The sequence below is a fragment of the Pogona vitticeps genome, chromosome 6, assembly GCF_051106095.1.
Source record: "Pogona vitticeps strain Pit_001003342236 chromosome 6, PviZW2.1, whole genome shotgun sequence".
NCBI classification, from domain to species: Eukaryota; Metazoa; Chordata; class Lepidosauria; order Squamata; family Agamidae; genus Pogona; species Pogona vitticeps.
The window spans coordinates 57,443,845-57,465,923 of record NC_135788.1 but is presented as its reverse complement, the minus strand read 5'-3'; the positions used below and the strand labels follow the sequence as shown (position 1 = coordinate 57,465,923).

At 39.2% G+C, this 22,079-nt stretch overlaps 1 protein-coding gene across 3 annotated transcripts in view; it reads left to right on the top strand.

Annotated features, from left to right (window-relative positions):
- CNTNAP2 (contactin associated protein 2) overlaps positions 1–22,079 on the top strand; it is a 2,051,986-nt gene that overhangs the window by 1,610,178 nt on the left and 419,729 nt on the right. For all 3 annotated transcript variants that reach the window (XM_073002555.2, XM_078377431.1, XM_078377432.1), the window contains exon 13: positions 18,367–18,567. In XM_073002555.2, coding sequence (XP_072858656.2) covers positions 18,367–18,567 — 201 coding nt within the window. The remainder of the gene's footprint in view (positions 1–18,366; positions 18,568–22,079) is intronic.

Below are 22,079 nucleotides of genomic sequence, written 5' to 3'. Positions count from 1 at the left end.
TTTCTTGCTGCCACCACCTTGCATCCCTTTCCCAGAGACTCTGCTACTAATATAGGCCTGGTCCTCCTATCTTGTAAAGCTTTTATTTTTTATTTTTCTGCATGTGCTTCACAATAGCCTGTCATGTCTTCCAATTCTCAAAGCAAAGCTGCAACCACTAGAGCTGAAACATGGATCAGTGAAAGGTTTTGCATAGTCTCTCTCCACACAACTGCAGGGATCTCATTGGTCCTCTACTATGTTACCTTGGCCAGGGCAGGCAGAATTAGAAAGAACTAGATTCCCCAAGCCCAGTAGAAGGCCTAGATATGTCTCTCTCCAAATTTTCTACATTACATATAAGCAGGAGAATATGATCATACACTTTAGCCTGCTCATAAGTTTGATACCTGTCTGCACAGCATGACTGTATAGAAAGGAGAGAGTGTCAAGGGTCCAAATCCACTTTTACTTGTTTAGTTAAACATGCTGTATACAAAACATTCTTATAATTGTTTTATTGTGGAAACAACAGAGACAATGTATTTGTGGCAATACTGTGTTTCAGCTAATTGATTTTTGTGGGTTTTTTTTCTCAAAAATCAAAAATAAAGAGGTTGAAACAGTCAGAGTGGTAATTTCAGCATCAGTGGCTAAAGATTTATCCTTGGCTAGTATATTCAAAATGTTAAGTAGTGCATTATACAGAATTTGTGTTTTGTTCAGCTCTGCAGTTGCTCAACAAACATTAGCAGCTGTGGTCAGAAAGGATTTTATAGACTGGAAAAATGCTAAAGCCTTTAGATGAACTCATAACTTTGGTGCTATTGGACTGGTAGACCTAGAGAATAATGGTGGAAATTGCCCTTCTGTGTTTTTGTGCTTGAAATGGAGATGAAATTTTGAAGATATAATTAAGAGAGACTGCAGGTACTGGAACCATGTTCACCTCTGCAATCATAAAGAATGAGATCATTGGATTATGTGGAGAAATTACCCAAACAAGAAGTGTTTCAAAAATAAATGCAGCAGAATGTATTTCTGTAGTAACTTATGAGACAGAAGATCAAGGAAAGCTTGTTATGTGGTGATTTGTGCTTGTTATGTGGAAGTTAGTGATGGCAAACAAATACTATGAGAAGGTTTCTTTAGAATTGTACCAGTTGAAGATGTAACGGTCTGGACTAGCATTAATTATTTCTCAACCCTAGCAGACTTGGGTACAGATTTAGGAAAAATGTGTTATCCAAGAACAGGACAGTTCTGCTATAACTCATGGGAGATGAAAGGGGATCTGATCAATAACTTCCGAGAAATATCCTAAAGGACAATATGCAGCTCACAGTTCAAATATAGCCATTGTTCATTCCTATGAACTCTCCATGATAACACTGGAATCGTCAGATCAATGTTGAACTTTTTCTGCCAGTCTTCTGAAAGAGATACAGCCTTCAAAGATGTAGTACAGTGGTGCCTTGACTTACGAACACCTTGACGTACGAACATTTTGAGTTACAAACAGCTCTGTTCACAAAAATTTTCTTTGACTTGCGAACAGAGCTTTGACATATAAACAAAAAAAGGCAGGGGAATAGGGTGGGAATTTCAAATAACTTACTGTAGGTGGCGACAGGGCTGCTTCTTTGCAGATCTTTTGCCCGGGCAGTTAGAGAGTGTGTGATCCGAGGAGGCTGCCTGCTAAGGTAAGGTGCTGCTTTATACTTTTTAAAAACTGTTCTGGGTATTTTTGCAGCGTGATTTTGGGCTGGGGGGGTTACGTTTCCATGCTATTATGGGTCTTGGGGTATGGGTGTTTGTTTTTTGGTTCCCTCCCCCCATTTTCGATGGGAAGGTTGGTTCCTTTTTTGGAGTGTTTTTTCCCCATTTCCGATGGGTCTTGGGGGGGTTCGTTTCTTCTTGGGGGTTTTCCCCCATTTTCAGTGTGTCTTGCATGCTTTTTGCTTTGTTCTCTGCATTTCTGATCTGCTACCTTTTTTGTAATGGTTCATGCGTGCTTCCCTTGCTTTTTTGCTTCATTCTCTTTGCATTTCTGATCTGCGCCATTTGTTTTTGCAATGGTTCATGCATGCTTCCCTTGCAAATCAGAAAAGTTTTTGCAAGGGTCTGTAATGGCTTGGTTTAAAATGTGTTGGTGTAAAATGTGTGGGTTTAAAATGTCTTGGTTTAGCATGTGTTTTAGACTCCAAACTTTCTCCCTACCCCATTGTCTTTTCTCTCTCCGTCTCCCTCCTTTCCTGCCCTTTTTTTTAACCCAAGTCATCTTAGGTTAAAAAAAAGTCTCCCCCTAGTGGTAGTGGATGTATTAACCTGTTTTGCATTAGTTCCTATAGGAATGAATTCTTTGACTTACAAAACCGTGCCTTGACATAAGAACAAAAAACAGCCAGAACTGATTAATTGGGTTTCAGTGCATTCCTATGGGAAATGCTGCTTTGACTTACAAACGTTTTGACTTACAAACACCATTCCATTACGGATTAAGTTCGTAAGTCAAGGCACCACTATAAAAGAAAGAAAATTTATGACTCACTACAGTATTCTTGGATTGTGTAAGACCAGAGGGATTCTGTTAGTGGCTCAATCTCTTGAAATATATTCACCTAAACTATACAGAGCTCCAATACAAAAGAAACATCACAATGAGTTTTTCAGATTTTACAATGTATAAAATTAGTTTGTAATATTGTTACTTATACTAAATAAACTGTTCTTTTACAGTACTAAACCACATCAGGTTCTTCAGAAGATGGATTCTGATCTTGTTCAGTGTAAACATGTTAAAATTATAATTCAGACATTACAAGAAATAAAACAGAATCTTGGATGCTGTGATTAAATTTATTGTTTAACAGAGAAACTAGTTGGTGACTTAGCAGAAGAAACAAAGCGAACAATCAGTCAACAGATAGGATGGTACAATGAACTTCTTGAGAGTTCCAAAGAATAAAGTAAAATAAATATTTCTCTCCAGTTCTTGGATAACTTCATAATACAATTGAATGCTTGATTTTCTGACAATAATGTACACATCATAAAAGAAACTGTGAAACTGCTAAGTTTCAGTCCTTTGAATAGTGTTGCATGTATGATGGATTGGCTGAAAATTCTCCACTTTTTGAAGCAGAATTGCAAATGTGGAAAAATAAATTGCAAACTGTTTCTACAGATGAGAGACCTGGGAGTGTATTAGAATTTATAAAAAACTGCTACCAGCATTTTTATCCAAATACCTGAAAATTATTGGTGATTAGAGATTACAGTTCATACCAGTTTGTTTTTCAGCCAAACAAGTGTTCAGTGCTTCCCAGGCCTGCCGCCTCCAGCAGGTGCTTACTCAGAGGCAGTGCCCAGAGGAGGCAGGGCAGGGAAGGTAGGACACTGCCTGTGAGTAGGCACCCATTGGAGAAGGTGGGTCTGGGAAGCACCAAATATCTATCTGACCAATAAATGAACCAGCACAAACCACTTAACCTATATCTATTGGTGGTCCTAATTTCTTTGCCTGTTTCAACTGCAATGCTTGAGATACATTTTTCCATATTGATGAAGTTGAAGTCATATTTCTGCAATTCCACAGAATGCTCAACTGACCAGTCTCATTCTCTGATGATTTGATTTCTGCATTTGCATCAAGAAGGAAAATCCTTTGCATTTTTTAAAAAAGTAAATTTTGTATTTTTTTTAAAAAAGTGAAAACGGGAATTATTTTACATTTTTAAATAATACTGTAATAAGTATGAATTTAAAATAAGGTTGTAGTACTAAATTGTACTAGATGTAGATGATACAGGCATGCTATCATATGGGATACTCAGTGTGGTGTAGTGGATAGATTGATGGACTAAGACTCAGGAAACCTGGGTTTGAATCCCTGCTCTGCCACTGTGGGTATGGAACTGGTAAAACTATTCCTTGAATATCTCACTTACCTTGAAAGTGCTATTAGGACTGCTATAAGTCCATTCTGACTTGATGAAGGGCTGGGGGAGAGGACTTGAGTAGGGGAAGGGTAAAATTCCAGAGAGCGAGAGGGGGTACTTTTACATCCATTGATACAGTTCTACTAGATAACCAAAAAGAACAACTTAACAGGTTTTACCAGAATTACTACAGTTACAACTCCCTCCATTCCCTAATTGGACCTTCACATTCTTCTTGTATCTATGCTTTCCAGTCCATATTTTGAATCCAGCTTTAAAGTTATTGCAAATTTTCATGTCCTTATTAAGATGACTCTGTTTCTGCTTTTTTTTTTTTTTTTTTTTGGACTTATATACCACCCCATAGCGCTACAAGCACTCTCCGGGCGGTTTACAATTTAATTATACAGGCTACACATTGCCCCCCCCCCAGCAAGCTGGGTACTCATTTTACTGACCTCGGAAGGATGGAAGGCTGAGTCAACCTTGAGCCGGCTACCTGGGATTTGAACCCCAGGTCGTGAGCACAGTTTTAGCTGCAGTACAGCGTTTTAACCACTGCGCCACGAGGCTCTTATTCTAATGTATCCCTTATTATAGCTATTGTAATTACATGTATTATCAAATGTTTCATTTCTTTCTCTACAATCTCAGACATAATACTCAATTAACACAATTCCAGTTTAAGTAATATCTCACAAAATACGAAAAAATTCTTTTTCCCCCAACATTTCATATACAGAGGTGCCTCGCTTAGTGATCGCTCCGTTAAGCGATGAAATCGCTTTGCGATGGACTTTTGGCCATCACTGGAGTGATCGCTTAGCGATGTTCTCTATGGCTAAAATTCCCTTTGCGATGATCGCGGGGAAGCAATCATGGCAAAGCGAACTTTTTTAAGCAGCTGATCGGCGTTCCAAAATGGCTGCCGCAAAAACAAAATTGCCACCACTGTTTTGCCTCGCTGTAGAGGCACCCAAAATGGCCAGCGCTATGGAGGAATTTCACGTTAAGATAAGTTTTTAGCCCTTAGGAACGTATTAAACACGTTTTAATATGTTCCTATTGGCTTTTTTAAATCGCTTAGCAATTAAATCACTTAGCGATGTTTTTTCCGGAATTGATTAACATCGCTAAGTGAGGCACCACTGTACAGTGGTGCCTTGCTTGGCGATGTTAATTCGTTCCAGCGAAATCGATGTAGAGCGAAATTTCGTCAAACGAAATAAAAACCCATTGAAATGCATTGAAAACCGTTCAATGCATTCCGATGGGTTGAATACCTGCTCGTCCAACAAAGATCCTCCATACAGCGGCCGTTTTTGGTGCCTGTAAAGTGATGAATCCATCCTAGAAAACAGCGGGGGTCATTTTCTTCAGCCGGTGGCCATTTTGAAACCTGATGATCAGCTGTTTTCTGATCATCGTAAAGCGAAAATTGGTTCCCGAAGCAGGGGACCAATCATCGCACAGCGAAAAAAATCCATTTAAAACATCATTTTCCAATCGCAGAAGCGATCACAAAAACGTCAACGTAAAGCGGATTTGTCATAGAGCGGGGTAATCATCCAGCCGAGCACGACTGTACTAATCTCCAATAATCTCCAATAATTTTCTACTTCCCTGCCAAAAGGACCCTCCTGTATTTTACATTTCCAACACTTATTTAAAAAAAAAACTTCATCAGGCAGTTCTTGATTTTCATACTATAAGTTTTGAAGGCAGATAGTGTCCAGTTTTTATTTCTGTATTTATTAGTAAATTCTTTTACATCTTTGGATTGAGATTTAACTGTTTATGATAGCTAAAAACATTCTGAGGTGTTTCTCTCTCATTTTATCCCTCTTTATTATTAAGGTTTTCTTTCCTCTTCTTAGAGCCTCTTGTTTCCATGGCTTTTCCCATTTGGTTTTCTAGCTCAAGTTCTGCCTTTCCTTCTGAATTTGATCTTGATGGTGCACTTAATTGCCCCTCTTCCTGTTTTTCATCTGTCTCTTCTTTCCTACCAAGCCATTTCCCCCTTTTTTCCCCATAAAGTCTTCTGTCTTCAAAAGTATTGAATTAATGAAATATCTCTGCAACTGGAATTGGAAAGAGTCACCTTCAGGTATTAACCACTTGGATGTAATTGAGTTTGTTCTCAGGAAATGTGTCAACTCCATGTATTGTCTCCTTTTCTGTCTTATTTCCCACAGAATATGTTTCAAAATCTTAATTTCTTTTCCTTTTATAGTGGATCCTTTATCTTGCATGTTTCTTAGAACTTTTTCTTGAAATATTATTCTCATGAATTTAACATGAATTTCTCTGGGGAGTTTATTATTCCTGGTATATGCTGTGTTAATTCTTCGTGCTGTATCTATATTTTGTTGTACTTCTTCTGGTAGCATCTCCATAAATGGGGCTAAAATTAGTTACCACTTGCACTGTGTCTTCACCTTTTTGTTCTGGTAGATTCTGGAATCTAAATATGAGGTTGCCTCATATTTAGATTCCAGAAACAACAAGGTATCTTTAGTTTAATGAAGAGAAGACTGAGGGGAGACATGATAGGAGTCTTCCAATATCTGAAGATTTGCCACAGGGAAGTGGATTGATTTATTCTCCATTGCGCCTGAGGGTAGGACAAGAACTAAAGGGTGGAAACTCATCGGAGGGAGATCCAACCTGGAAATAGGAATTTATTTTAAGTAGGGTGTAATTCTCTTAGTACCATTGATGTGGGTTGACATAATTAGTTTCAAGTACCAACAACGGAACTGTTACATCCCCACCTTCAACCATAACCTTATTCTAATGTGCAGTAATTAACAGAGGCTATAGGGGAAGAATATAACTTCAAGATAATCTTTCAGAAATACAATGTATATCTACAGCTTGATATATTAGACATATCTGTATGCTTCCTATTAACTGAGATGGAAATTAGCAGAGTCTAGGGTGAATTGTTGCTTTTCATTTCTTCCACTAATATACAGCACACCTGTTTGCTCATGCAAAATTCCATATGGCCTCACTGGACACCTGAATGAGCATTGTGCAAGCAGCAGCACAAACTGACAGAGTCTTGGGGTTTTTTTGTCTGTTCTTCATTATTGCTGTTAGTTTGGAAATGAAGTACATCAGGGAAGAGTTGCAGGGAATGAATTTTCAGAAGATCTCAAAAAAAATAATAAAACCCCACAGCATCTCATTTTGGAAAGAAACAGGATCCTGTCTTCTGAGTTTGCTTGCCACAATTTGGTAGAACTTTTTGGAAAATATCAGCATCCTTTTTTCTCTTTACTTTGTATGCTTTACAATTTATAGCAGGTGCTCCAAACAACGTGGATTTTTAAAAAGGGGCTCCTTTGAAATCTCCTGGGGAACAGGGTCTGTCTGTCTGTCTGTCTGTCTGTCTGTCTGTCTGTCTGTCTGTCTGCCTGTCTGTCTGTCTGTCTGTCTGTCTGCCTGCCTGCCTGTCTGTCTGTCTTTCTTTCTTTCTTTCTTTCTTTCTTTCTTTCTTTCTTTCTTTCTTTCTTTCTTTCTTTCTTTCTTTCTTTCTTTCTTTCTTTCTTTCTTTCTTTCTTTCTTTCTTTCTTTCTTTCTTTCTTTCTTTCCTTCTTTCTTTCTTTCTTTCTTTCTTTGCAGTTGGAAGGGGGCTACAAGGCCATCAAGTCCAACCCTGCTCAATGCAGGTGTACAATGAAAGTATGTCTGCCAGGTGATTATCTAAGTTTTTCTTGAATGTCTCTAGTGTTGGAGCACTCACCAGCTCCCGAGGTATTTGGTTCTACTGTCATATTGCTCTAACAAGTTAGGAAGTTTTTCCTGATATTCAACTGAAATCTGGCTTCCTTTAACTTGAGCCCATTGTTGTGTGTCCTGCCCTCTGGGATGATCGAGAACAGATCTTGCCCCTCCTCTGTATGACAGCATTTCAAATATTTGAAAAGTGCTATCATATTACACCTCTGCCTTCTATTCTCAAGGCTAAAATAAATAAATATGCCCAATTCTTTCAGCCTTTCTTCATAAGGCTTGGTTTCCGTCCTTGTCATCCTCCTCTGAACTTGTTCAAAATTGTTAGCATCTTTCTTGAAGAGTGGTGTCCAGAACTGGACAAAAGACTCAAGATGAGGCCTAACCAGTGCTGAGCAGAGGGGAACTAGCACCTCGCGGGATTTGAAAACTATACTTCGATTAATGCAGCCTAAAATAGCATTTGTCTTATTTGTAGCCACATCACACTCTTGGCTCATATTTGGCTTGTGATCTATGACAATTCCAAGATCCTTCTCACTTGTATTGCTGAGCCAGGTATCCCCCGTCTTTTAACTGTGCATGTGGTTTCTTTTTTCGAGGTGTAGTACTTTTGCACTTATCCCTGTTGAATTTCATTCTGTTGCTTTCGGCCTAGTGTTCCTGAGATTTGTATACACATACCGGAGGGTGTGTGATTTGTGGTCTGTTTCTCTTAGTACATTTTAATGAATATTATCATATTATTATGATTATTATATTTATTATTGTGATTATTATTGTTAATATTATTGTTGCCCTTTTGATCAGTTTGATCCATTCTTCTTATTGTGTGAAGGCCTTCATCTACCCTTAACTCTGTGCTTGCATCTCCCTCCCCCTTCCAATTCAGTTTAAACCCCTCCTGATGAAGTTCTTCATGCTGTGGCCAAACACATTATTCCCAGTCATTGTTAGATGCAAGCTGTCTCTTGCTAGCAGTCCTTCTTCCAGGAAGCTTAGCTCATGGTCCCATAAACCAAATCCCTCTTGTCGACACCACCTTCGTAGCCAGTCATGCACCCAGAGGATCTTCCTTTCTCTTTCGCTTCCTCTTCCGAGCACCCGTAGGATGGAAGAAAAAACTATCTGGGCCCAAAGTCCTTGAGTTTCCTTCCCACAGCTTCAAAGTCAGACGTCATTTCTCAGTAGCTCCTCTTGGCTGTGTTGTTTGTTCCCACGTGGACAAAAAGAAAGGGGTATGTATCTGTAGATTTTATGAGTGATGGCAATCCTTCCATCACATCCCTTATCTGTCCTCCAGGGAGACAGCATACCTGGTGAGGTCATGGATCCTCCCAGCATAGTTCGGTCTCAATTCCATGTAGTAGTGAATCCCCTACTACAACTACTCTCCTCTTCTTCTTTTTGTGGTTTGTGGGTTCAGCAACTGTATTCTGCTGCACTTCAGCCCTACTCATGTCCTCCTGTGGGGTCTCCTCTGCATGCTGTCCGACAGACTCTTCTTCAAGTAACTGAAAGCAGTTTTGTAGTTCCACCAGGAAGGAGCGTCTTCTCCTTCTTTTCCTCCTAACTGTGATTCTTTTCCATGGTGGTTCCTCCACTATGTTTGTAGCCTCTACAAACATTTTTGCATTTTTCTCCACTGCAAATGTTTTGGTTTTCTTCCATCTCTAGTGCCCCCTCTGACAGCTGCTGCTGCTCAAGAGTTCTATCAATAGAGGCTTCATCTTCCCTTATAGCCTTGAGTGTGGCTACTTGCTGCTCCAGGTCTCTGACTTTCTCTTCTAACAGTGCCACCAGTTTACACTTGTTACATGTATACAACTTTTTGCAGTCAGGAGCAAAGACAAACATAGCACAAACTTTGCAGGTAATCACAACTGAATTGTCTCCGCTCTCCATAATCCCTTCTAGCTTTTTTACTTTCAACTGTTTGTTTAGGATACCTGTCCCTCTTATTTTGTTAGTTTCAATGTAGTTCTATGTATACCCAAGTAACAAAAAAAATTGTTAGGGGCATCCCCTGATCAACTCCCATGGCAAATTCACTGTTTGCTCTCCTGTTTGCAAGCTCCCTGGGTCTGCCTTTAGTTTTATTCGTCAGCTGTGCTCTGCCCAGAGACAGGAATCAAAAGGCCCTCCCAGAACTCACAGCTGCTACTTATAGCCCTCAACAGTAATCGCGACACTCCCCTTTCTGTCAGGCCAATCACATGGCTCTTCCTGTTAAGGACACACTTTTCTTTCTTTCTTTCTTTCTTTCTTTCTTTCTTTCTTTCTTTCTTTCTTTCTTTCTTTCTTTCTTTCTTTCTTTCTGTCTGTCTGTCTGTCTGTCTGTCTGTCTGTACCATATGGTCATTGATATTACAAAGTAAAAGTCAGCAAGATTCCAATGAGTGGCCATAGTGCCAAATGATTTTGCTGCTCCTCAATTTCTATGCAGGAAAGACAGGACAAGAAACCTGTAATTACATCTCCCAGCCTGCTAAGCAGAACAAATAAACACTCCAAGTCTTTAGGGAAGGTAGAAGGAGGCAAGCAAGAGAAAGAGAGTGAGTACACAGAAAGTGCTTTTCTGGAAAAGAGAAGTGAAGTTGAATTTGTATATACATGAACAGTACTGTGGTCAGTTAATTGTTACTATTTATATATGAGATCTGTTTTCCTCTCAGAAGCAGCATAAAAAGAAGATCCTCTTTTAGCATCTCTTTATGGAGATGTTATGGGCCTGTGTTGTGTTTTATACTAGATTAAATGGTTAAGTTCATGCTCAAAAATCAAAAGTTATTACAACATGAATAACAAACAGGATGACAAAGAATAAATGATAAAGGAGTACATAAGATATAATGGAAAACAGAAAATAGAGAGTAAGAGTAGTGGACTAGATAAAAGATGAAACAGAAAGGGGACTTCTTAATAAAAATTGATGCCAAAAACATCAATAAAATATTGATGGTCTAAAATATTGTTTGGATGTTTGTCCATCAAATGAACAAACATCCAAACAACATTTTAGACCTCAAACTCAAAGAACAATACTCTTTCAGTAACCGTTTATTACCCCAAAACTCACCAGAATAGAACACAGCCCAGAATGGCAATTTGTAAGTACGATAATCCAACCAAATTCACAACATACATGTGGCTAGATTAGACAGATGCAGCAAGCCATGAATCATTTGCAGAGACAACATTCCAGTACCTGTTCTGGTATAAAATCAATATTGCAAAAAACAGCCCAAAACGTCAAGTTCCAAATAAGACAGACCAACCAGATTCACCAGACCCAACTAATTAGAGGTGATTAATGGAACCAGTCAGAAAACAACCCCTAAAACAACGTCCCAGTATGCATTCCAGGCAGAAAATCAATATTGCAAAAAACAGCCCGGAATAGCAACATCCTAGTAGGAAGCTCCAATGAATTTCACTTGCCTCATCAAAATAGAGGGACAGTTGCAACCAGCCACAAAGCCTCAGGTACCACGTTCAGTGTTCATTCCAGGCAGGAAATTAATATTTTACAAAAACAGCCAGCCACAAAACATATCTGCTAATGACATGCAAGTAATTGTTCTTGGCAGAAAAATCAACATTGCACAAAACAGCTTGTAACAGTGAAATTTATTCCTCTCATCCGGTGAGAGAGCAATGATATAACAAGCCAGAAAACATCCTCAGGAACCATATTCCAGTGTCCATTCCAGGCAGAAACCAACATTGTGCAAGATATCCTGGAAGAGCAACTTCCAAGCAGGAAAATGTGACAAGATGCATCTCTGTCATTGGACTAGAAAGAGTTGATGTACCAACCCACAATAACCCCACAAAAGCCACATTCCTTGGCCTATTCTAGGCCCAAATCCCATGTTTGGGAAATGGCCCATGCCTCAGAGTTGGTGACACCAACTAATTCATCAGCAACCTATCACTGGATGGGAGCAATACATCAAAGCATCAACCTTCAAAAAAACCACAATCCACACATAGAAGTACAAATGGCCGTATGCTTTCCCAGTGATGAAACTGTCAGAGCAACTGCTCTTGCTTTAATGAGAACAAATTCAATTGAAATAGGTCAACAGTTATAATCAACAAACTAACATAATAGGAACATAATAGCTCGTGTGACTAGAGGTGATTGATGTTGCAGTGCTCAAACCTTACTCCCGCCCAATTCCTGAAATAATGAGAAGAAACACAGATAATGGGTTTAACTAGGGTCACAACTTTATTTAACATTTAAATGGTAACCACCCAACTCCTGCAGAAAGGGCCTATCATAGTGCAGAAACTTGGGTTAGAAGTCAGGAGACCCTCCTGACCTCTGCTCCTGCACTGATGCAGGCAAGTCTGAGGCCCTTAATCTGTGCTGTTTTACTACACATCCGCCACCACAGCAACAGAATATCTTGATCCACCTTGCAAGGATCAGACTCTTGCATGTTGAATGGGCTAGCACCCACATGCCCCTTTGGAACTCACTGCTTATCCTCCCATTCTGCACTACTTGTCTGTGTGACCTATTTAACATGGCCCAGCCCTGATCTGCCCTTTGTGTCCCATGTGGAACCAGTGTAGGGTAGCAAAAATGTCCTGCTCATCTTTTGTTCAATATAACAATCAAATGAAGCAGGCCAAAAATTCCTATCCAGCCCCAAAACAGCTACCTAGTCTTGTACTGAATCCATGGGTTATCAGGTAGGTTGTGACATCTTTGCAGGAAGAGGGGATGAGGGCAGGGATGCCTTATATAGGTTGCTTGCCCTGCTGTCAGCCCTCAATTTTCACCTTGGTCCATTCGAAGGAGAGAGCAAAGAATTTCTGCGGAAGGAGCTTTGCAACAGAGCTCCACAACAGAACCAACTTCAGGAACTATATTCCAATAACCACTATGTTCCAAAATCGATATTCTAGAAAATGGCTTGGAGCAGTAACTTCTGAGCAGGAGAAGCAAACTCATTTATCAGCTCTACAGGGCTCAATAGCAGTTAATGAACATGTCAGAAAACAGCAATGGCACTATATTCTGCTGCCTTTTCTTGGCCAAAGTCCTACATTCCAGAAAGGACCTTGGAACTGCAACTTCTGAATAGGCCAGAACTACCATATAAATCATAAATATCTGCAAATGATGCACAGGAACCATACAAAGTTTCTTCTTTCTTGGTTGAAAATCTAGTTTTTATATAGCATCTCAAAATAGCAGTTTATGGGGAGGTCAAGGGAGCCATATTCCTCAGTCAAACAGAGTTGAATTGGGGCAATGCAAGAAGTTACAGATGTTGGAGTGGCTTACTTGGAAGTCACTGTTCTGGGTTGTTGTTTTAAAATATCAGATTTCTGCCTGAAACAGGTACTCAACAGGTACTAGGTTCATTTACTGCCTGGTTGCATTTGGTTGGGCTGTCCCAGGTGGAAGGTGCTGTTCCAGGCTATTTCTTTTCTTTTTTTTTTTTTTTTTTTTGTGGTTGGTTGGTTCATTGGTTGTTGTTGTTGGGTTTTTTTTGGTTTTTTGTTTTTTGCAGTATTAATTTTTCTGCCTGGAATGTTGTTCCTGGGGTTTTGTGGTTAGTTCCATCAGTCCCCCTAGGGATGCATGAATTTAGTTGGACTGGCCTACTCAGAAGTCAGTATTCTGGGTTGTTTGCTTCCTTCCTTGCTTGCTTGCTTGCAATACTGATTTTCTACCCGAAACACCTAGATCTACCTGAATCACTCGTTCTAGCCAGGAAGGGTGGCTGAGGGGCTTAACACCGAGGGAGGCCCGGAGAGAAAGAACAAGAAACAGGACCCTCACATTTGGAACAGTCTGCCCCCAGAGATCTGTCTGGCTCCCTTGCTGGGTGTTTTTAAGAGCAAACTGAAGACCTGGCTCTTTAGGCAGGCTTTCCCTCCTGTGATTACTTGAATTTTTTCCCCATCTTGAACTATATTAGTTGTTGTTGTTTTTATTATATTGTCTTTATTCTGTTTATTATTGTTAGCCGCCCAGAGTAGACTTCGGTCTAGATGGGTGGGGTATAAATTTAATAAATAAATAAGTAAAAAAAAAAAATACTGGAATGAGGATCCTGAGGACGATTTGTGGCTGATTGCATCATCTCCTTCTAGCTGTTTGGGGTACAGAGAAGTTACCGGAATATTGTTCGGGGAGGCGGGGTTGTAGCTGTCTGCATTCATCTCATCTAGCCACACATGTGTTGTGAATTTGTTAGGTTATCCTATTTGGAAATTGTCATTCTAGGCCATTGTGTTCCAATATGGCAGGTTTGGGGCAATACCAGGTTAATAAAAGAGTAATATTCATTAGGTTTGAGGTCTAAAATATATTTTGGATGTTTTTCCAGCTCATCTCACTGTTCTTGGTGTCAGTAATTGGTCTCATAAATGAGATCAAAAACCACGAAACAGGAAAATCCAGGCTTCCCTCACTCCCGATTGAAGTGAACTGCTTGAGTCAACACAGTTCCGGGACATGAACTTTTGGACAACCTGTATTTAAGTCTGTTTCGATTTTACTAAAAAGAAACCACTTAATATTGTATCTTTACTGTTCAATGACTCAATCTTGGTAACGTAAGGCCAAATTCATTATCTATAGGGAAACTGTTCTGTTCAAAGGACTAGAAAGGCCAATTATTAAACAACATGAGTTTATTTAAGTGAACAAAGAAAACATTTCTCTACAATTTCATTTCTAAACATCAGCATAACATTCAGCACCTTCTATAAAACTTAACTATTGAACAAAACAAAATCTAAACTATAAACTAAGGAAAACAAACGATATTCTTACGCAGTCCGTATTGTTAAATCAGGTCCCTTCGTCTGGATCAAAGATATTCAGCGCCATGTTTTCGGATACCCAAAACTCTCTTCTTCTTCTCTCCCTCTCTCTAGAGTCCCTTTTTCCAACCTCTTGTAAATTTCTCCAACCTGCCCCTTCTTGACATACTCGACCAATCACGAAGGAAGGAATTAACATAGGGTACGCCCTACTTTCTCACCAACCACAAAGAATTGTTTATAATTCAGGTTAGAAATATTTTGACTCTGCTGTGTTTTTCTCTCCAGCTGCAGCGATAAGCTTGGCGACATGAAGCTGAAAATAACTACTAGTAATTTTCCAGAACTTAGCCTGTGTCAGACTCAAAATGGATTTCTCTATGGTTAAAACATGACTACATAACCCATCTCTAATTAGAAAAATACATTTCATCACACTTGGCATCAGTTTTTAGTGAGAGGTTCCTGTTCCATCCAATTCTGTTCTGTTCCATCTTTTACCTAATCCCTAAGAATACATAGAAAGTTTCACAAGCTGGTTCTCTCCTAAAGATGGTGACCAGATGACATCTTTGCTGGAGCGAATCAGCCTGCCCCAGAACAGTTCTACTTACAACTTTCTGGCCTATTTCAGGCCTTTTTTTTTTTTTTTTTTTTGGGGTGCAAGTAAGACTACTCTCCTTGCTTCATTCCCAGAATGCGTAAGACTACTGAGAATGAACTAAAAGCCTTCCTCCTTTGATTTGCCAATATCATGAAGTGGCATCAGAAAAGAGCCACTTCAGAATATTGACTAATTAAACACATCCTCTGCTCATTGGCAAAGGAAGTGGGGGGGAAAAACTTTAGACTCCATTAAAGCAGTGAAAATGTGGTACATCACTGATTAAAGCTAATTTTTAGTTTTTTTCTGAGCTTGTCTTAAAAGGACACTCAAGAAAGCAAAGTGATGTGTGGTTGAACTGCTGTACTGCAACCAAAACTGTGTTCAGGCTCTTGAGTAGACTTTAAGATCAGAGAATTAGGTATGTGTATTTGGCATTCACATTCACATACTTCAGATTATGACTTAGCTGCAAATACTAGAAGGGGAAGAAGGCATCCATGGGGAGAGAGGGCAGAACCTCCTATCCAGAGACCACCACCTTGTATAGCTTGTGAAATGCAAATGCAGTGTTTGCTGGCCTGGCTTTCCCACTATGCCTCCTTGCATATCTATTTTGCCCTCTCCTCCTCCTGTATTCAGCAATAGGACATTGTAAAACAGAGAGGGGGAGGAACTGGGTGGGGGAGAAGGCGAAAGCAGAGTTTTCCAAATAGTTCAATGAGACAATTGCAGGATTGCTTCTTTTTTTGGGTTTCAGATGACACCTTGTGCATCCATACTGGCAAAGACTAGAGCACAGAAAGCCAAGTAGCACCCAAGCTATTCTAATCAGTCAAGCAGACAAATGTGAAGGAAGAGCAGTTTTGAAGAAGGGACCAGTCTGAAGAAACAGGATCTTGGAGGGAGGAAAGGAGACCAAGGAGTAAGGGGAGGAGATGGAGTGATCTGACAGAGCGAATAGGAAAGGACCTTGCAGGACCCAGGTTGCAGAAGATTACCAGAGTTTTCAATACCCACATGGTGGCAGAGCTACATCACTGTAGTCAAGATACCAAATGGCTGCTCCGTTGGCAAGCATGTGTCACCAGATGGAGCCTCTTTGTCTTCACCCTCCGGGATAACACAAGACACAGCAATCTTTCATTTGCAATCCTGGCAGGGAGAGGATGCGAGCGTTTATTTAAAGAAATGCACCACCCACTGTTTGGCCTCTTTAGAGTTTTGCAACCCACCAACCCACCCAGTAATCAGTGTGAGTTAGACTGGTCACCTCTGGGGCCAGATAGGAATCTTTGACCAGCTGCTTGATTGGCCGGAAGTGGCAGGGATTTTTTTGCGTATCCCACACTGATTGGAAATTGAGGCTGTTAAAGGATGGTTGCTAGGTTGGTCACGGTGGCGAGTAGTGCAGAAGGAAGTTGGATCAGTGAGTCCTGGTGACAGCACAAGCAAGGTATAGTTCATCTGAACTCCCAGCGCTGCGGATCAAGGGATTACAGCGTGCGGGGGGTATGTGCTGTGGCCACTCCCAGGTCAAAGGCCACCAAGGAAATTGGGGGTTGAGGCCTGGGGGTGGTCAGAACATAGCTGGCTGGGCTTGTGCTGTCTATAGGGGTCTGTTGAGACCTTGTTATATCCTTTCTGCACTACAGCAGGCCTCTCTCTGTTGTTACATTGATTAATAAAGTGTGGCCCTGATTTATTCCATTATTTTGTGTGTTACCTCATCATTCCGAAGTGGGAGAGCAAAGAGGTGAAAACAAGAAAGTGGTGGGTTGCAGTTCAAGAACTAATTAAGTCTAATTATGCAGGCATAGATTTGATGAAAGGAGAGAACAAGAACATAGTGATGCTTTACAGAACCAAAGAAGTTCACACCTTGGTCCCATGCACCAGATAAAAGACTAGTGACTACACACACACACACACAGAAACACACATATAGTGTTTTATTTGGTGTTTTATTATCACACTATATTGTGATCCACCCTGAAGGTAACTGAATGAAAAATGTGTGTTAAAGACTATGCTCTATTAACAGGAAGGAAATGGACTTTTGTAAGTTTATGTCGCAATGTGATTTGTAAACTGATGACTATATACCATATTTTTCTGTGTATAAGATGATACTTTTTACTTAAAAAAAATTGAGGATCGTTTCATACACAGAAGGCAGCTGCTTCCCCTGCCTTTTGTGAAGCCACAGGGTAACGTAGCTGTGAAAGGGCGGCAGGATCATACCCCTTTGATCCTGAAGCAGCCATGAAAGGACTTCAGGATCAAAGGGGTGCGAGTGTGCCTAAGCCTATCTAGTTCTGCAATATCCAGTAGCTTCTTATTAGTTCCTCCATTATTGGTATATCTCCATTCTTTCATTTTTGGCCCAGAGTAACCTGGCTGCTGTATATATATACAGTAGGCTATATTTTATTTTTTAAGCAGTGATAAAGCTTTATATTCAATAACAACATTTCAGGTTTAAATTTAATTTTTGCTGAACAATTTCTTGTGACATTTCCCAAACCTGTAACCATTTTTTTGTATGCTTTAGTGTTTAGTCTATGGGAAATGTAATGCATACATTTTTAAAATGGGCAAATTTAACATGTATATTTTACTAAATGTATATTAAAAGTGCAGTTTTTCATGGCCAATCTGCTTCCCCACAAAAATATGGAATATGATATGTTAGAAAGTCAGATGAGCTTTGTGACAGAGACTGAAGAGCCTAACAACCTTCAGTTCCACAAATTCAATAGTACATTCGTGCCCCGCTTTACGATTGCCCCGCATTACGACGAAACCACATTATGACAAAGCGATCGCAAAACGATGGTCTGAATAGGGGTTTTTCACTTTGCGATGATCAGTTCCCTGATTTGGGAACCAATTCTTCACAAAACAATGATTTTCCTACAGCTGATCAGTGGTTTCAAAATGGCCACCAGGTAAATAAAATGGCTCCCCGCTGTTTTCTGGGATGGATTCCTCACTGCGCAGGCACAGAAAATGGCTGCCCTATGGAGGATCTTCGCTGGACAGTGAGTTTCCAGTCCATTGGAATGCATTTAAGGGGTTTCAATGGGCTTTTTATTTTCGCATTACGCCGTTTTCGTTCTACGGCGATTTCACTGGAACGAATTAACATCGTAATGCGAGGCACCACTGTACTAGTTCCTGAACATATCTCCCATCCTGTGCAACTGGCTAGTCACGAATCTTTTGACAGTATTCATCATCTTATAACTGCAGAATTTTTGAAAAAACAGCTGCAAATATTGCTCTTCTTTATTTTTTCCCCAGAAGACAAAGTATGGACTATTGTAAATCATGACCTGCAAGAGCGAACTTCTGTGGTAAGCAACAGGCCTGAGAAGCATGCTTTGCTACAACTTAATTACAATGCCACCATGGATCAGATCTCTGCCATCACTGGTAGCGCTGAGTACTGTGAGCAATTCATTTCCTACTTCTGTAAACAGTCAAGGCTGCTGAATACCCCAGGTAAGATAAAAATAGGTTACTACTGTCCTGAAAAATTCTTGTTTTGTAGTGGAGCCTAGATAGGTGAACAGTATGTGTTTAATGTTTTCCAAAACAATTCACCAGGTTTTGCTGTAGGGTTAAATCAAGGCTAAAGTACATTTAAAAAAAAATTAAAAAGAGGCTTATGAATCCAGCTCAAGCAAGAAGAACATATGCATATGAAACCATTTCCTTAAGCGACATTTAACAACCTTTTCCATAGTGATATCATTTTGGTCTACTTTTATGTTGCTGCTAAAGAATTTATTTCGTGTCTCATGAATTTTAATATAGTGGAAAAAACAAGTATTTTTTGATTCATATGTTTTCTCTCTGCTCTTGTATGAATTATAAGATATGTCTAAAAATCTTTGCTTCTGCCATCTTATTTTTGCACAAAGGAGAATGGTTGGTCTTTAGAAAGAGATAATTAATTTAAGCAGAAGCCACATCCCCCAGTCTGAAAGCATGATCCCTAGTCTCTGATGCTGAGAATTAAGGGATTCATCATAATAACTCTTCAGTGACTCACCAGGGAGGGAACAGCATCATGCCCACTATGCAGTGAATTAAAGTAAGAAACATACTCTGGAAGAGTGCTGTGCTTTTGAAAACAGGACCATCTCTGACTGCTTTGAATGTTATTGAAAAAGAGGGTCACAAAGTGCATAAACCCCTGATTTCCTGTTTTTCTACATTAATGTTCTTCAATCTAGATTCCTTCACATGTAATCACAGTAACAGAACTCTAGCCAGCAGAGCTTGGATGGAATAGATGGATGTCATAGTTTAATGCTTGAGTTTAATGCTTGGGTATTTTGGTGAAACACATTTAGTGGTTGTTGTGGGTTTTTTGAGCTCTTTGGCCATGTTCTGAAGGTTGTTCTTCCTAACGTTTGGCCAGTCTCTGTGGCCGGCATCTTCAGAGGACATCACTCTGCTAAGAGCACAGAGTGCTGTCCTCTGAAGATGCCAGCCACAGAGACTGGTGAAATGTTAGGAAGAACAACCTTCAGAACACGGCCAAAGAGCCCGAAAAACCCACAACAACTATTAGATCCCGGCCATGAAAGCCTTCGCGAATACATTGGAACACATTTCTTTCCATGTTTTGGGGTGAGAAAAGTATGGCTTACAGGCAACATGGTGGGACCTGGGTAAGCACTGCAAACTCGTCAGCCTTCATGCCCCCATAATTGCTTTAGTATGGAAATGACCTGATGCATTTTCCCAAATCTCAAGTCACACAATTGTGTAAAGGCTACAAGGGAGGGGAGTAGGAAGGCTTGTTTTAGGACCCAAATAGCCTTTTATAAAGGCTTCCATTCCCCCCCCCCAAAAGTTTGTTTTAAACCTGAAATATGCTGATGGGAGGAATTTTTCAAATTCTTTTAGGAACAACTGGGCAATTTTATGCTGAACCTTTTTTCCTCTGCCAAGAGGAAGTTGAAGAGAAATGAAGGTTACCACCTGAGGGAATTCAGGGAAGGCAAAATAGTCCCTGAACACAATGAAGTTGCTGAACCCTATTCTTTGCGGTAGCCTGTAGGAATAGGAAAGGCTACCAGCAGCTGTGCAACTTGATATATGGGACTGTGTCCTGAACATATACAAATATTTTCATTCTGATAACGGAAAATGTGGCATTATAGCATATTTTGCATCTTTCCATCCTCCCTTGAAAGTGGGTGTGGTGATCTGAAAACACCAAATTGTGCAAGGAACAAATGTAACAAATTTCAGTTTGCTAAGGAGATACTATGTTATTTGAAACCAAGTTAGGAGTTTCAAAGGAGGACAGGAGTTTTCAAAGAAGTTGCTTGTGTTTAGAAAGAAAACATATATTTTATTTTGTCAGATTTTAGCTATATACATTTGAGATTCAGAGTATAGGATATTTTTAGGGTTTTACATGTATTACTTCTTTTTAATTTTTTTATTAAAACACATATACAAAAACTACAGTTTTACAGAACACTACCATATATCTGCTTATAACATACCACAACCCCACTTCTCAGCTCTGTGCGACCCACCCCTACTTGGGAATAGTTTCATGTTCTTCCTTCTTATATTTCAAACCACCAAATTTCTCTCCAGTAAAACACTGATTCTTCTGATATATACCCCTTCCCTTTCTGAAACACATGTACTGAAAGCAAATTCCATATTTCTTTAAAATAATTACATTTCATCATTCTTTTTCTAATCTTAATATCACAGGTTAATTTATCATTAATTGCCACATTCCACATTTCTCTATACCATTCCTCCATACTAATTTGATTATTACTTTTCCAACTTTTTGTGAAATTAAGCTTACCAGCATCAGCAATATAATAATTAATTCCTTTTCTTCTCTCTTCAATTGATTATTATTAACCACATTCAATAAAGCAATAATTGGGGACATTTGTATATTCACACCAATTATTTCTCATATCTCCATAAAAATTATTGTCCCTTTTTCCTTCCTTATTTCAAACAGCCACCACATGTGTATATATGTCCCCTTTTCTTTTTTATATCTCCAGCATAAAGAAGACATGTTTTTATTTTTTACATTTAACTTTACCAATGGTACATACCATCTCCACACTACTTTATAACAGTTTTCTTTCACTCTTACAGACATATTTACCATTATTCATTTATTCCACATTTTACTCCAATCTTCCCTTTTAATTTCCTCATTCACATATTCTTGCCATATATCTCTTTCGTATTCTGCCTATATTAACATTTTATATATTACTGTTCCCTTTCTATTTTCCATTGTTCGTTCTATCTATCTATCTATCTATCTATCTATCTATCTATCTATCTATCTATCTATCTATCTATCTATCTATCTATCTATCTATCTATCTATCTATCTATCTATCTATCTATCTGTCTGTCTGTCTGTCTGTCTGTCTGTCTGTCTGTCTGTCTGTCTGTCTGTCTGTCTGTCTGTCTGATTGATTGATTGATTGATTGATTGATTGATTGATTGATTGATTGATTGATTGATTGATTGATTGATTGATTGATTGATTGATTGATTGATTGATTGATTGATTGATTGATTGATTTTTATACTGCTCATCTGGCTACCAAGGCTACTCTGGGCAGTTTACAAAAACAATAATAAAACAATAACATAAAAAACAAAAATAATAACAACCAAACAAAATATAAGAACTGCTAGAACAAATTACACTAAGAAATAACACAATAAAAGCATAATAAAAGCATTTCAATAAAAATATTTTCTCTCTTTTTTCTGTGGCTACTACTTTCATAGCATCCCATATTATCTTAGTTTTCCTTCCCCCTTCTTCATTCATCATCCGGGTCTCTTCCATTGTTTATTTTATTTTATTGAAAAGTATCCATTATATATTTAAGATGATAAATGTTTGCATCAATTTTACATCTTTTTATTTCTCTGTAATCACATTTAATAGAAAATTCCATATTGACTTTAGCATGATCTGATATTTGTATAA